The sequence below is a fragment of the Carcharodon carcharias genome, chromosome 10, assembly GCF_017639515.1.
Source record: "Carcharodon carcharias isolate sCarCar2 chromosome 10, sCarCar2.pri, whole genome shotgun sequence".
Classification (NCBI taxonomy): Eukaryota; Metazoa; Chordata; class Chondrichthyes; order Lamniformes; family Lamnidae; genus Carcharodon; species Carcharodon carcharias.
This window is the reverse complement of record NC_054476.1, coordinates 35356-52945: the sequence shown is the minus strand read 5'-3', so window position 1 is coordinate 52945 and position 17590 is coordinate 35356. Positions and strand designations below refer to the sequence as shown.

Below are 17590 nucleotides of genomic sequence, written 5' to 3'. Positions count from 1 at the left end.
CTACCCCAGAGAGTTGTGGAGGTTAGATCACTGAAAGTATTTAAAAAGGAGGTAGATAGATTTTTTAAATTTTGGGGAGTTGAGGGCTATGAGGAGCTGGCATGAAAGAGGAGTTGAGGCCTGGGGCAGATCAGCCATGATCTTATTGGATGGCAGGACAGGCTTGAGGGGCCGAGTGGCCTCCTCCTGCTCCTATTTCTTATGTTCTTATGTTCACTCCGGTCGCTAACCCTGGCATTTCATTCCACTGTTCCAAAACCCTCCGTAAAAAGAAGTTTCACTTGCTCTGTCTACTTCAAAAACCATTTAAGGTTACATCATCCCCCTCCCAATCCAAAATCCTCAGCAACTGGAATAAGGCTGTTTCTAACTTGTCCTAACTCTTCATAGCTTATACAACTCTATCAAATGACTCTGTTATATCAAGATAAAAGCAAAAAGCAAAAAACTGTGGATGCTGGAAATCCAAAACAAAAACAAAAATAAAAATACCTGGAAAAACTCAGCAGGTCTGACAGCATCTGCAGAGAGGAATACAGTTAACATTTCATTGAAGAGTCATACGGATGCAAAACGTTAACTATGTTCCTCTTCGCAGATGCTGTCAGACCTGCTGAGTTTTTCCAGGTATTTTTATTTTTGTTTTTGTTTTTGTTTTGACTCTGTTATATCCTCTGTTCCAAAGCAAACAGTCCAATTTTTCAAGTTCCTCTTTGTGTTTGCAATTTCTCATACCAGGCAGCATCATGTTGAATCGTTGGGTAGAACCGTCCCAGAGTTACACCAAGCGGGCAGGAAAAATGGCAGCTTTTTGTGTTCCCTTCCCTGCGCCTTATTAATTATGCATTCCCGGGAAACATGCTGGGTCGTTGGCAGAGTGGCCTCTGATTCGCCTGCCCTGCCATCACCTCAGACCTTCAGGAAACAGGGCGCCATATTTAAAGTCCGTCCCTGCACAGAGCTACCACCCATCAAGGGATACCAAACTGCTGAGAACTGATGGCTGCCCAAGGGAGGGAACATGCTGCCCAAACTTAGCAGCGCCTCCCTTGAATGCTTACTGGATGCAGTGGAGGCCCACCACAAAGTTCTCTACGCCCACTCTGGGCACGGTCACCAATTCAGCATGGAGGCTGTAGCAGTGGTCAGTGCCAATGCCCTGCAAAAGAGGACAACCATCCAGTGCCGAAAGAGGATGAATGATCTCCACTGTTCAGCCAGGGTAAGTCACTCTTCTCATCACTCTCAACTGACACACTCACAAACTCATTACACATCCATAGGGATTTCACTCACTGCCAATTCAAGGAGCATCACCATTCACTCTCTCACACATACCTTCACTTGCCCTGCAGATTGTGTCCTCATCCCGTCCATGGCACCACTTACCACCCACACAGGCCAGGCATCCTTCTCACCTGGCCTGGCAGGTGTCCATCTCTATTCATGCAGGAGAAGCTGGCACACAGCCAGAGGGAGAGGTCTCAGACTGGTGGAGGAATGCCTGACTTCAAGGTCCTCACAGACTTTGAAAATAGTTATCCAGCTGGCCAGGGATGATCTGGACCATTCATGTGCTGATGGTGAGGTTGGTGGTGCTCAACCAAGTGAAGATCCAGCAGTGTAACATCCATCAGACAACCATGCTGAGTCACTCCCCTGCCATGCACTAATTATCTGTCCTTGCTTTCCAAAGAACCAAAGAAAAGTTACAGCACAGAAAGAGGCCATTCAGCCCATCATGTCTACATGGCTGAAGAAGAAAAAATAAAGAAAATCTAGCTGCCCATTTTAATCCCACCTTCCAGCACCTGGTCTGTAGCCTCGCAGATGCCTCTTAAATGAGTTGAGGGTTTCTGCCTCCACAAGGAAACCAGACAGCAAATTCCAAACACCCACCACCCTCTGGGTGAAGTTTTTCCTCATGTCCCCTTTAATCCTTCTACCAATCACCTTGAAGCTGTGCCCCTGGTAATTGACCTCTCTGCCAGGGGAAACAGGGTGTCCCTGTTTACTCTATCCAGGCCCCACATAATCTTGTGCACCTCAATCAGGTCACCCATCAGCCTCCTCAGTTCCAAGGAAAACAACCCCAGCCTATCCAATCTTTCCTCATACAAACATGGAAAATTGAAGCAGGAGTAGGCCATTCAGCCCTTTGAGCCTGCTCCGCCATTCAATATGATCATGGCTGATCCTCTATCTCAATGTCACACTCCTACATTCTCCTCATATCCCTTGATGTCTTTAGAGTCCAGAAATCTATCTATTTCCTTCTTAAGTATATTCAGTGACTTGGCCTCCACAGCCTCTGTGGTAGAGAATTCCACAGGTTCACCTTGAGTGAAGAAGTTTCTCCTCATCTCAGTCCTAAATGGTCTATCCCGCATCCTGAGATTGTGACCCCTTGCACTAGACCGCCCCCCCAGCTAGAGGAAACATCATCCCTGCATCCAGTCTGTCCAGCCCTGTCAGAGTGAATAAAGGCCTAGTCGGCCCGATCTCTCCTCATACGACAATCCTGCCATCCCAGGAATCAGTCTGGTGAATCTTCGCTGCACCCCCTCTATAACAAGTATATCCTTTCTTAGGTAAACTGCACACAATACTCCAGGTGTGGTGTCACCAATGCCCTGTACAGCTGCAGTAAGACATTCTTGCTCCTGTACTCAAATCCTCTTGCAATGAAGGCCAACATACCATCTGCCTTCTTAACTGCTTGGTGCACCTAGACCATAAAACATAGGAGCAGAAATTAGGCCATTCGGCCCATCAAGTCTGCCCCGCCATTCAATCATGGCTGATAAGTTTCTCAACCCCATTCTCTCGCCTTCTCCCCGTAACCTTTGATCCCCTTACCAGTCAAGAACCTATCTATCTCGGTCTTAAACACACTCAATGACCTGGCCTCCACAGCCTTCTGTGGCAATGAATTCCATAGATTCACCACTCTCTGGCTAAAGAAGTTTCTCCTCATCTCTGTTCTAAAAGGTCTTCCCTTTACTCTGAGGCTGTGCCGTCGGGTCCTAGTCTCTCCTACTAATGGAAACATCTTCCCCACATCCACTCTATCCAGGCCTTTCAGTATTCTGTAAGTTTCAATCAGATCCTCCCTCATCCTTCTAAACTCCATCGAGTATAGACCCAGAGTCCTCAAACGTTCCTCATATGTTAAGCCTTTCATTCCTGGGATCATTCTCGTGAACCTCCTCTGGACCCTCTCCAGGGCCAGCACATCCTTACTGAGATACTGGGCCCAAAATTGTTCACAATATTCTAAATGTGGTCTGACCAGAGTCTTATAAAGCCTCAGCAGCACATCGCTGCTTTTATATTCTAGTCCTCTCGAAATAAATGCCAACATTGCATTTGCCTTCCTAACTACCGACTCAACCTGCAAGTTAACCTTAAGAGAATCCTGGACTAGGACTCCCAAGTCCCTTTGCACTCCAGATTTCTGAATTCTCTCCCTATTTAGAAAATAGTCTATGCCTCTATTCTTTCTACCAAAGTGCATGACCTCACACTTCCCCACGTTGTATTCCATCTGCCACTTCTTTGCCCATTCTCCTAACCTGTCCAAATCCTTCTGCAGCTTCCCAGCCTCCTCAACACTACCTGTCCCTCCACCTATCTTTGTATCATCTGCAAACTTAGCCAGGATGCCCTCAGTTCCTTCATATAGATCATTAATGTATAAAGTGAAAAGTTGTGGTCCCAACACTGACCCCTGCGGAACTCCACTAGTCACTGGCCGCCATCCTGAGAAGGACCCCCTTATCCCCACTCTCTGCCTCCTGCCAGACAGCCAATCTTCTATCCATGCTAGTACCTTGCCTCTAACATCATGGGCTCTTATCTTACTGAGCAGCCTCCTGTGCGGCACCTTTCAAAGGCCTGCTGGAAGTCCAAGTAGATAACATCCATTGGCTCTCCTTTGTTTAACCTACTCATTACCTCCTCAAAGAATTCTAACAGATTTATCAGGCATGACCTCCCCTTGATGAAACCATGCTGACTTTGCCCTATATTACCATGCACTTCCAAGTATTCTGAAATCTCATCCTTAATAATGGACTCTAAAATCTTACCAACGACCGAGGTCAGGCTAATCGGCCTGTAATTTCCCGTCTTTTGCCTCATTCCCTTCTTAAACAAGGGGGTTACATTAGCGATTTTCTCTGGGACCCTCCCTGACTCCAGTGCTTCCTGAAAGATCACCACTAATGCCTCCACTATCTCCTTCAGAACTCTGGGGTGTACTCCATCTGGTCCAGGCGATTTATCCACCTTCAGACCTTTCGGTTTTCCTAGCACCTTCTCCTTGGTAATGGCCACCATACTCACCTCTGCCCCCCGACTCCCTTGAACTTTGGGGATGTCACTCGTGTCTTCCACTGTGAAGACTGACACAAAGTACCTATCCACCATTTCTTTGTTCCCCACTACTTCTCCAGCGTCATTTTCCAGCAGCCCAATGTCCATTTTTGCCTTTCTCTTACCCTTTATATATCTAAAAAAACTCTTGCAATCTTCTTTTATATTACTGGCTAGTTTACCCTCATATTTAATCTTCTCCCTCCTTATTTCTTTTTTAGTTGTCCTCTGTTGGTCTTTGTAGGCTTCCCAATCCCCTGGCTTCCCATTGCTCTTCGCCACATTGTATGCTTTCTCTTTAGCTTTTATGCTGTCCCTGACTTCCCTTGTCAGCCATGGTTGCCTCGTCCTCCCTTTAGTATGCTTCTTCTTCCTAGGGATGAATTTTTGCTGTGTCTCTCAATTACTCCCAGAAACTCCTGCCATTGCTAGGCTCACCTCCCAGTCAATTCTGGCCAGCTCCTCCCTCATGCCTTTGTAGTTGCCTTTATTCAACTGTAATACCGTTACATCTGATTCCAGCTTTTTCCTCTCAAATTGCAGGGTAAATTCTATCATATTATGGTCACTTCATCCTAAGGGTTCCTTCACCTTAAGCTCCCTTATCAAATCTGCCTCATTACACATCACTAAATCTAGAATTGCCTGTTCTCTAGTGGGCTCCATCACAAGCTGCTCCAAAAAGCCATCTCGTAGACATTCCACAAATTCCTTTTCTTGGGATCCACTACCAACCTGATTTTCTACCTGCTTATTGAAATCCCCCATGATCAGTGTAACCTTGCCTTTCTTGCACATCTTTTCTATCTCCTGGTGTATCTTGTGCCCCAAATCCTGACTACTGTTCGGAGGCCTGTACATAACTCCCATTATAGTTTTTTTACCTTTGCGGTTCCTCAACTCTACCTACACAGATTCTACATCATCTGACCTTACATCATTTCTTGCTATCGATTTAATTTAATTTCTTACTAACAAAGCAACCCCACCCCCTTTGCCAACCTGCTTATCTTTTCGATAGGATGTATATCCTTGGATATTTAGCTCCCAGTCCTGATCCCCTTGTAGCCATGTCTCCGTGATGCCCACCACATCATACCTGCCAATTTTAATCTGCGCCACAAGGTCATTTACCTTATTTTGTATACCTTGCATGCTTGCTTTCTGTTATTGGTGTACAAGGACACCCAGGTCCCTTTGTACATGAACATTTCCCAATCTATCACCATTTAACTAACACTCTGCCATTCTGTTTTTCCTATCAAAGTGGATAACTTCACATGTATCCACGTTATACTGCATCTGCCATGTATTTGTCCATTCACTCAACCTGTCTAAATCACCTTGAAGCTGCTTAACACCCTCCTCATCACTCACCTTCCCACCAAGTTTTGTGTTATCAGCAAACTTGGAAATATTACATTTGGTTCCCTCATCCAAATCATTGATATATATCATGAATAGCTGGGGCCCAAGCACTGATCCCTGTGGTACCCCACTAGTCACCGCCTGCCACTCTGCAAAAGACCCATTTATTCCTACTCTCTGTTTTCTGTCTGCTAATCAATTCTCAATCCATGCCAATATACTAGTCCCATGTGCTTTAATTTCACACTAACCTCATATGAGGGACCTTATCAAAAGCTTTCTGATAATCAAAACACACCATATCCACATGTAATCCCTTATTTATTCCTCTAGTTACATCGTCAAAAACCTCCTAACATGATCTCCTTTTCATAAATCCATGTTGACTTTGTCTAATCCCTTTGATATTTTCTAAGTGCCCTGTTATCACATCCTTTATAATAGATTCTAGCATTTCCCCTACTACTGAGATTAGGCTGCCTGGTCTGTAATTCACTATTTTCTCCCTCCTTCCTTTTTTAAATAGTGGGGTTACATCTACCATTCTTCAATTTGCTGGGACTGTTCCAGAATCTACAGAATTTTGGAAGATGACAACAAATGCATCCACTGTTTCATAATTGCAATTTTCAAGCCCTGATAACATTCTTGTAAATCTCCTCTGAACTCTCTCCAGATCAATTATGTCCTTCCTGTAATGTGGTGACCAGAACTGTACACAGAATTCCAGCTGTGGCCTTACCAGCCTTTTATTCAGTTCTATCATTACATCCCTGCTTTTGTATTCTATATCTCATCCAGTAAAGGAAAGCATCCCATATGCTTTCTTTACCACCTTATCCACTTGTCCTGCCATCTTCAGGGACCTGTGGACATGCACACCCAGGTTTCTCACTTCCTCTACCAACCCCCCAATATCCTCTCATTTATTGTGTATGCCCTAGCTTTGTTTGCCCTCCCCAAATGCATTACCTCTTTTCTGGATTGAATTCCATTTGCCATTTTCCCACTCACTCGACCAAACTATTGATAGCATTCTGGAGACAACAGCTATCCTCTTCACTATCAACCATAAGGCCAATTTTTGTGTCATCTGCAAATTCCCCAATCATGCCTCCCATATTTAGGTCCAAATCATTAATATGTACAATTCATTAATATGTAGAACCAACAGCAAGGGACCCAACACTGAGCCCTGTGGAATGCCACTGGAAACCGCTTTCTATTCTCAAAAACATCCATCGACCATTACCCGTAGTTTCCTGTCGCTGAGCCAATTTTGAATCCAACTGGCCACATTCCCTTGTATCCCATGGTTTTTTTTTTCTGACCAGTCATTTATGTGGGATCTTGTCAAATGCCTCACCAAAATCCACTTAGACAACATCCACTGCACTACCCTCATCAATCCTCCCTGTTACTTCCTCAAAAAATTCAATTAAATTAGTATAACACAATCTACTCCGAACAAAACCATGCTGATCCATACTAATCCCTAATTAATCTGTTCCTTTCTAAGTGACAGTTTATCCTGTTTCTCAGAATTGATTTGAATAATTTGCCCACCACAGAAGTCGGACTGACCAGCCTATAATTATTGGGTTTATCCCTCGCACCCTTTTTAAATAATAGTACAACATTCGCAGAACTCCAATCCTCAGGTACCTCGCCTGTACCTAGTGAAGATTGGAAAATGATCCTCAGAACATCTACTATTTCCTCCCAGGCTTCCTTTAACAGCCTGGGATACAATCTATCTGGCCCTGGTAACTTATCCGCCTTCAAGGATGCCAGTACTTCCTCTTTCACTGTGCTTATTATATCTAATATTTCACACTCCTCCTCTTTAACCAGAATGTCTGTATCATCCCTCTCCTTAGTGAAGACAGAGACAAAGTATACATTGAGAACCCTGCCCATATCTTCAGCATCAGAGCACAAGTTACCATGTGCACCTCTGATAGGCCCTACCCTTTCCTTAGTAATTATCTTGCTCTAATGTACTGGTAAAACATCTTTGGGTTTTCTTTGATTTTACCTGCCAATATTTTTTTCATATCCTCTCTTTACTTTCCAAATGCCTTTTTTACTTCACCCCTGTACTTTCTATACTCCTCTAGGCTTTCTTTAGTATTACGTTTTTTGAGACTGTCATAAGCTCAACTTTTACTCCTGTTCTATCTTTATCCTTTTCCATAATTATATTAAATCCAACAATATTATGGTCACTATCTCAATAATGGTCACCCACTTCATCCACTTGCCCAGCTTCATTTCCTAAGACTAAATCTAGAATTGTGCCCCCTCTTGTTGGGCATGTTACATACTGGTGAGAAAAGTTCTCTTGAACGCAGTTCCATTACACTGTTCATATTCCAGTTGATATTAGAGTAGTTGAAGTCCCCAGCTATTATTACCCTATTGATTTTGTACTCAGAAATTTGCCTACATATTTGCTCTTCTACCTCCCTCTCACTATTTGGGGGTCTGTAGTAAACTCCTAGCGGTGTGGCTATCCCCTTTTTATTCCTGAGCTCAACCCATATGGCCTCATTTGATGCTTCATTTAGTATAAAATCTCACCTCACAGTTGTAATTGATTCTTTAACTAATAACGCTACACTCTCACCTTTTTTTATCCTGCTCCCTTTCCTGCCTGAAAACCCTACCTCCATGGATGTTGAGCTGCCATTTTTGCCCCTCCTTGAGCCAAGTTTCCATTATAACGATGATATCCTACTGTCTTATGTCTATCTGTGCCCTCAGCTCATCGGATTTATTCACTATATTCCTTGCGATTAAATAAATATCTTTTATGTTGCCAAATTCCTGTGCTGTAAACCTTTAATTTTTACTTCTTCTGTATTTCAGAGTCACCCGCTAATTTTCTGACTCCCGTTACCTGCTCTGAATTTGTCCTATCTGAATCTGCCCTCAGGTTCCCATCCTCCTGCCAATCTAGTTTAAACCCTCCCCAACAGCACTGGTAAATCACTCTGCAAGGAAATTCGTCCCAGTCCTGTTCAGGTGTAGATCGTCTGGCTTGTACGGACCCCACCTTCCCCAGAACTGGTCCCAATGCCCCAAAAACCTGAAGCCTTCCCTCCTGCACCATCTCTCCAGCCACATATTCACCTGGTGTATTCTCCTATTTCCATTCCCACTAACACATGGCCTTGGGAGGAATCTGGAGATTACTACCTTTGAGGTCCTGCTTGATTAGCTCTTTTCTAACTCTCTGAACTCAGCCTGCAAGACCTCATCCCTTTTTCTACCTTTATCGTTGGTACCAGTGTGAGCCACAACCTCTGGCTCCGCACCCACACCTTCCAGAATGCTCTGAAGCCACTCGATGATATCCATGACCCTTACACCAGGGAGGCAACATACCGTCCTGGAATCACGTTTGCAACCATTATAAGACCCTGTCTGTTCCATTAACCATAAAATCCCCTACCACTATTGCTCCCACATCTTTTCTCCTCCCTCCCTGCACAGTTGAGCCACCGATGGTGCTCTGGTCATGACTCTCGCTGTTTTTTCCAGGGGAACCCTCTCTCGCATTGGCACTCAGAACTGAGTACCTGTTAGAAAATGGGATGTCCTGAGGGGTCTGCTGCACTATCTGCCTGCCTTGCCTTTCTTGTCTGTCAGATGGCCACCCAGCCCCTCTCTGCCTGCTCTTTCAAATGCCTTCTGAAATGTGCTATCCACGTAGCTCTCATCCTCGCGAATGCTCCTCAGTGACACCAGCTGCTCCTCGATTTCCAAGATACGGTGCTCGGGTTCTTCCATTTGGTGGCACTTTTTGCACATGTTCAGGACATGGGTAGTGTCCTGGAGTCCCCACATGGTACAGGACTCGATGGCTATGAGCAGCCCTGCCATGCCTCGAATTATTTATTTACTGCACTGAAATTGAAATTTAACTTAACACAATAAAATGTTAATTAACTCTCGCTCTGTCCTCGCGCCAGTTATTTTTAAAATCCCTGACTCTTGCTAGAACTCTCACTCTTGTGTCGGTTTATTTCAAATCTCCGACAGCAATATCTAATTTGCCATCCATAGCCATTTTTTTTTTCTTTTTACCACGTTAAGGCAGTAATCTGTTTTTTACTCAGGCTGCTGTTGCTCAGGGACAGTTGACTTCCCTCTTCTTCTGAGTTCTTGTTGTTGGGCAGATCTTTGAAAAAACTTTGCAGGTGCTGTATTTTGCAGCAAGTGTATCAGTGCCAGTACAGAGTGTATTTTCTACGGATCCGCACCGGCTGTGGACTTGGAAACTCGGTTGTGTTTCTGTTTTAGTTTGGGAGAAAAACTACCCTCCTTATTTAAAATAATTGTTTGAAGCTATTTCCCTTTGAATTTAGAGTGCTTATAGAAACTCAGATTTCAGCATTCCAAAATGTTTAGAAGGGTTGTGCTCATAGCCTGAGTTGCATTACACAGGTACTGCAGCAATTTCTTCAGGGGTCTTGCAATGGATTTCCACTCACTCTGGTAGATCCCTCAACTTCCAAGTCTGTACTGAAGCTCCCTCAACTTATTCTTCAAGTTTTCTTCTTAGGTGCTCGTCTCTCCAGTTAAGTTTCAGTTCATTTTAGTTCCTCATACCTTGGGATTCTAATTAAGGCTCCTTCACAAATCAGGTACAAGGCAGAGTGGCTTCTCTGCAAATGCAAATTTAAAAACTTAATCTTGAGGCTTTGATTCATGCAAGTGATTACCATTTTTAATGAATGGATGGAATAGTGGAGGCAAAACCTTTTGTAATGACTTCAACTGTCAAATACCACGAGAGCAATGATCAACAAGAGAAATGTCCTTTAGTTTTCTTTAACTCTGCCTTTAAGAGCAAAACAACTGTATTGCTTTCAGAGGCGCATGTGGGAAGTAGCTGAGGGGTCCACGAGCCAGGTCCTTGGTTCAAGCCCTGTAGACACCTCAGAAGAAGAATCTGATGACACCCTCTTTAAAGTCCTGTCACAGCCTCACCCACAACCTCCACCAGCGCAGAGACACACACCCCGGTGGGACCCAGCTTGGGATCACAATCTGGTGAGTACATAGCACTTTCTGATCCACAGCAGGTGGAGGCAGGGACTTCCCAAGTCCCCTGCACTCGGAGGACTGCTGGAGGCCAGAAATTTACTGAGTCTGAGTCAGATGATGAGCCTCTGGACTCGGCCATGTCACAGTTGCTGGAGCTGCAAAGGCAAGCTCGGGAACATCAGGAAAGGATGTCCCTGCACTCCTCAGATTGCAAGGCACGATAGAGGAGTCCATCCACCTTCAGGCTGAGGTGATAGCATCAGCATTGCCAATGCACCAAGGTCATCACTGGCAGGATGGCGGCTGCCATGGAGACCTTGGTCCAGGACATCAGTCCTACACTGCTATGTGGGCTGAACTCCATCGCTGATACCATAGTTGGCCTCCAGCAGCGTCAGTGCAAGAGGAGTGCCGGGCAGCTTGATCTCACTCCGGCTACCCCTTCTGCTCACGGAGTCAGCTGGGGGCCCTCAGACCCATAGGAAGGAGGCAATGGCCTAGCGGTATTTAATAATCCAGAAACCCAGGGTAATGCTCTGGGGACCCGGGTTCGAATCCTGCCATGGAGATAGTGGAATTTGAATTCAATAAAAATATGGAATTAAAAGTCTAATGATGACCATGAAACCATTGTTGATTGTTGTAAAAACCCATCTGGTTCACTATTGTCCTTTAGGGAAGGAAACCTGTTGTCCTTACCTGGTCTGGCCAACATGTGACTCCAGACCCACAGCGATGTGGTGGACTCTGAAATGGCCTGGCCAAGCCACTCAGTTGTATCAATCCGCGACAAAGACACAAAAAAGGAATGAAACTGGACGGACCATCCAGCATCGACCTAGGCACCAGAAATGACAACAGCAATCTCAGCCCTGTCGACCCTGCAAAGTCCTGCTTACTAACATCTGGGGGCTAGTGCCAAAATTGGAAGAGCTGTCCCACAGATTAATCAAGCAATAGCCTGACATAGTCATCCTCACGGAATCATACCTTACAGATAATATCCCAGACTCCACCATCACCATCCCTGGGTATGTCCTGTCCCACCGGCGGGACAGACCCAGCAGAGCTGACGGCACAGTGGTATACAGTTAAGAGGGAGTTTGAGGTGCGACTGGCCCCTACCTCATCAACATCTGTGCCGGTGACAGTGTGGTCCTGAAGGGTTCAGCTCATGAAGGGTGCCATAGGATCAGGAGAAGTTAAAGTTTCCTGGCTGCATCTCCATGATATGACCCTGTTGTTTACAGAGCGCATGCAAGCCGCCCTCAGCCAGACAGGAGTCAGACATTGACATAAGCTATGGAGTGTCCGCACTGCATGTCGTCATCATCCTCCTGGAATGTAGGAACTATAGGCATCTGCTGCTTCTCTTTGACAGGAGCCTTATAACAGAGGGTATGTGCGCTGCCATCAGCCAGACAGGAGTCAGACATTTACAGATGCAATGTGAGGATCTATGGTGTCTCCTCACTGCATGTCATCATCATCCTCCATGAATCTATTGACTATGAAGATCTCCCAAGTGCGTCTGCCTCATCTGGACAGCACGATGGCCTCATCCTTGCCTTTGAGGACCTCTTCACCCTCATCCCATCAACATCCACCTCATTGGAGGACACATACAGCTTCTCCATCTGCTCCTCGGGCAACTCCTCCCCCTGTTGCTGCGCCAGGTTGTGAAGGGTGCAGCAAGTAACAACGATGCATGACGCCCTCTGTGGACTGTGTTGCGCTCTTGCTTCCTGGCTTGCCTGATCCCGGTTGAAATGCACAAAGTTCTGTGCCTTCATGAAGATGGCATCCGTGGCCTCCATTTGTGCATGGAGGCTTGCGAGATCCCGTAGGGGTCACCCTGGAAGGAGCCACTGATGTAAAAATTGAGCAACATGGTCACTTTCATGGCTACTGGCAGTGGATGCCCTCCATTCCCCATGGCACCAAATCCTGAAGCAGGTGGCAGATGTGACCAACCAGTTCCCTGGACATGCGCAGTCTTCAGTGACACTGGTTCTCGGTCATCTTCAGGAGTGATTGGTCAAGGCAATGGGTGCACAGCTTGACTCTGATTGCCCTGAGAAATGCCAGTTCCTGGTTTAAATTTCAAACAATGCTTGGCAGTTAACTGTCAGTTACCACTAACTGATGCATTCACCATGGCAATGCCTCTACTAATCAGAGTCCATTTACCAACCAATCAGCATTCTCTTCTCATACAGTATAAAGTTGTTGCTTCCTCTGACGTTGGTATTCTTGTGATTGTCCTGATGAGTACAAGACAAAAAGTTTCAACAAAATGTCTTTTTTCAGCTATATTCAAATTTTGTTTTACCAAATGACTATTTTTATATTTTCATTTCACTTTTCTTTGCTCTAAAAACACAAAAGTCTGGTTGAGAGCAATGTGATGCTTTGTGTTCGCACACATTTCAATGAGGTGCACCCTCTGTGGCTGAGAATGAGATGGATACCACCTGCTCCATTGTTTCTGCTCACAGCTCAAATGACTGTGACTTGCATCCTCAATGTGGAGCTGCCCATGGGAACTCCTCACTGGCTGCTGAATCTGTCTCACTGCAGGGTTAGCCTCTGTTTCAGGGCCTTGCAGCAGAGATGGTCAGGGTGACACTAGTGTCCTCTGAGTGGTGGTCCCCTCATCAGCCTCTTCACCTGCCTCAGCCCTTTCATTAGCAGCCTTGCATGGTGGGCAAGGCTAAGATGTAGCTGACATCCACACTTCCTCACATCCCTATGCCATCAGCAAAAGTGAGCAGACGCTATTACAAATAGTCTCACTCTGTGCAGGTCAATGCGCTGCCCCTTCACCCACTCAGTGTGATGTTGCAAGTGGGTCTCCAAGAGGGTGGACACTCTCTCAATGGAGGAGCTTATGCACTCAAATTCCTAATCAATGATGGAGCATGTGCGTTGCAGTCTGCCCATGGCGGTACAACCCATCAGGGACCTCCAGCAATTGGGAACTCATCTGGCCCTGATACTCCAGAGTTATGCTCCTTGCTTGTGACACCTGAGGCCCAACATCTCTGCCCAGTGAAGCATGACTTTGCCAGTCTTCAGCCCTCCGAGGTGGATTGCCCACTACTGACTCTGCCTCACTCTCCTTCTCCTTCTGACTAGTGAGATGCTGCTCACCCAATGCTTTCCCTTCCAATCTTGATTCAGGTTCTCCCGAGGTGAATGCTGGCAGATGGCGTGGAGTTATGATGTGACTAGCTCTGTGGTGTCTCCGCCGCATTGAGGATGCTAGCAGTGCTTATGCAGGGACCACTCTGCAGCTTCTCGACTGCAAATCCTGTGGAAGCACAAAAGGTGGTGATGAGAACTCAGAGGTGCATCAGCACAACCAACCCCATGGGTGGCAGCAGTTGTCTCATCACCATGCATTGTGCAGGAGGATCCTCCATGCCCTTTAGCTGAAGTTAAAGCAAACAACTGACCCTGCTCCACATGACTCCCAATCTTGTTATCGCCCATGGCCTGCGACAATGGCACCCTCAAATGTGTCCAGCGCCACCTTCTCCATCGGTGTGAGGTCATGAGCGTCATCAAAACCACCATCCATTTGAGACATCTTGTAACTATTACGTGCTCTCTTTTATTCCAGAATGAGGAAAGGATAATGTACAAGTAGCCTAGCCTCCCTCAGCTATTCGAGCACGACATTGACATAATCTGTTAAGCTTCTCAGTGATGCTGCTGCTCACTCGTGCCCAATACGTGAGGGTGGTTGATGTCTCAGTGATGAGACTGGCCGCTTGATCTGACCATGTTAAGGAGGCCTATGGGCACTCAGTCTGTGTTTGTTAGGGCCTACAAGTTAGAGGCCTGTCACCCAAGTTTCACTTGCCATTCAACTTCCCAGATCTTCACAGGTCACTGAACCTCTTACAACGCAGGACCCATGTCTTCTGTGTGATGTCTCTACTGCTGACCTCTATGGTGACCTCCATCCAAGGCCTCTTGGCCCCTTGAGGTGGCTTTCCTCTGCTGAACACCGGGAGAGAATTTCTCACCTCTCAGCAACAACCACCATCAACGCCTCAAGGAGGCTTTGGAAAACCTTGGTTGCGTGTCCGAGCCAGTCTGACCAGCGCCCTTCTGCAAAATATCCTCAGCAAATAGTAAGCCCGGTGATGGCTGCTTCTCAGCTTTCCAAAGGATCCTCTGACTCCATGTTCTGCTTCCAAGCCGCTCTGAGCACCAGTGATGGGGTGGGTACCAAACTTGCCTCTGGGCCAATTAGGTCTTGTACATTTGAAAGTAGCATCATTGACATGACAAGACCTGGAAATTATCCAGGCATTGGGCTCCCAGCCCCAATATGAAAATTACATCTCATGTATCTGCAGCTTGAGATATATGCAATTAATTTTAACATTTCCAGGACACATAAAGCTCCACCACCCAAAAAGTCAAAATGATTGGATACTCCTGACATATGAGAGCAACAGCCAGATCTGATGTCCATCTTTCAGCAGTTAAGAACAGAAACCTTGGCTAAACCTGGGGCTTTCTGGTCTGTATACATATCTCTGAAAGTTGTGCTTTTTTAATTTATTTGTTCATGGGATGTGGGCATCGCTGTCAAGGCCAGCATTTATTGCCCATCCCTAATTGCACTTGAGAAGGTGGTGGTAAGCTGCCTTCTTGAATTGCTGCAGTCCCTGTGGTGTAGGTACACCAACAGTGCTGTTACCCATTCAAATACTGGGGACTTTTGTCATTCTGTTCCACTGATCATTTCTCCATGCTTTAGACTAACTTCCTTTCTTTCCTCCTCAGGTTATTTGGTCAAGATGGACTTTGTTCTGCCTGTGACAAGCGAATCAGAGCCTATGAAATGACAATGCGAGTCAAAGACAAGGTTTATCACCTGGAGTGTTTTAAATGTGCCGCTTGTCAAAAGCATTTCTGCGTAGGAGACAGATACCTGCTCATCAACTCAGACATTGTCTGTGAACAGGACATTTATGAATGGACTAAGCTCAATGGGATGATCTAGAATTATACCTGATACCTTGCACCTATTGATCTCATAAGTAACTGTGTATATGTGAATTCACCCTTTTGTAAGAAACTGTAAATGTTAAGGACTTGTACAGATATTTTATTAACACAAGCTGTGAAGGTTTCATTTATATACACAATTTACTGTGAACTATTAACTTCTGCAGCTTCATTAAAGAGATGGAAATGAATGTCATCCTAATTATTTTACCAAAGCTGGTTCCTCATGAATAAATTAATAATTACTAAGTTTGGATTCTACCAGGACCTACTTGGTCACAGACATCATCATGGCCTCAGTTTCAGATGACAAGACAAGATATTGATGAGAATTGGGAATATTTTCCTTTGGCCTTAAGGTAGCATTCAACTTAGTATTTTTTAATCGTTTATAGTATGTGGGTGTCGCTGGCAAGGCCAGTGTTAATTACCCATCCCTAACTGCTCTTGAGAAGGTGATGGTGAGCTGCCTTCTTGAACCGCTGCAGTCCATGTGGTGTAGCTACATCCACAGTGCTGTTAGAAAGGGAGTTCCAGGATTTTGGCCCAGTGATGATGAAGAATGGGCATTTTAGTTCCAAGTCAGGATGACATTTTACTTGGTGGGGAACTTGTAGATGATGGTGCTGTACCTGTCCTCAACATGATGAAGGATGTCATCTTCATCTTCACAAGGACAGTGCAGTGGTCATCCTTACCATTGCTGCCGTGGGCAGGAACACTCATGACAGGTAGATTGGTGAGGATGAGGTCAAGTAGCTTTTCCTTGTGTTGGTTTTCTCACCATAGATCTAGCCTGGCAGATAAGTCCTCCAGGACTCAAGCAGTTCAGTCAGTAGTCGTGCTTTGTAATGAAAATTGAAGCCTCTCACCCAAAATGCATTTTGTGCCCTTATTTCCTCCAGTACTTCCAAGTGGTGTTCAATATGGAGGAGCACTGATTCATCAGCTGACAGAGGATGGGGGAGGCAAGGGTGGCTTCACAGTAGGAGGTAATCAGCAGGAGGTTTCCTTACACATGTTTGAAGTAATACTTTGAAACTTCATGGAGTCTGAGTAAATGTCGAGAACTCCCAGGGTCATTCCCTCCTGACTATATTATGACTGTTACCTCTGGTAGGTCTGCCTGCCGGTGGGAGAGGACATACAGAGGGAATGTGGTGGAGGTGTCTGGGACATTGGCTGTAGGTATAATTCAGTTAGTATAACTATGTAAGGCTGTTCCTTGACTGGTATGTGGAACAGCTCTCCTAATTTTGAAACAAGTTTCCAGAAATTAGTAAGTAGGACTTTACAGGGTCAACTGGGCCTTTTTTGTGCCATGAGTGGCTTGCTCAACCATTCCAGATGGCAGTCAATAGCCAACCACATTGCTCTGATTTGGACTTAGTTGTTAGGACTGAAGGACATCAGTGAACTACATAGGTTTTTACAACAGTCTGTGAGTTTCATGGTGGCCCTTACTGAGACGAGCTTTGCAGTCCAGATTTATTTAACTGAATTTAAATTCATCTCAACTGCCATGGTGGAATTTCAACTTGTGTCTCCAGATCATTTGTCCAAGCCTCCGAATCACTGATCTAGTTAGATAACCTCTATGCTACTGTACCTGATATGTACGGTACAAAATATTACCCTGAGAAAAGCAGGTCAATTCTGGCCAAGGAGAAAACTCTCCAATTGCTGGTAAAAAGGAAGGTGGTCATACTTGTAGGAGGCCAATCGTCGCAAAGTCAGGACTTTGCTGCAGCAGTTCTTCAGA

General features: G+C 45.4%; 1 protein-coding gene across 1 annotated transcript in view; it reads left to right on the top strand.

The window, feature by feature from the left end:
- Nucleotides 1-16019, top strand: part of lmo2 (LIM domain only 2 (rhombotin-like 1)) — an 88900-nt gene extending 72881 nt beyond the window's left edge. Inside the window, exon 3 of the mRNA XM_041198465.1 lies at nt 15604-16019. Within this exon, the coding sequence (XP_041054399.1) occupies nt 15604-15823 (220 nt within the window). The 3' untranslated portion in view covers nt 15824-16019. The remainder of the gene's footprint in view (nt 1-15603) is intronic.
- The last annotated feature ends 1571 nt before the right edge of the window (nt 16020-17590 follow it).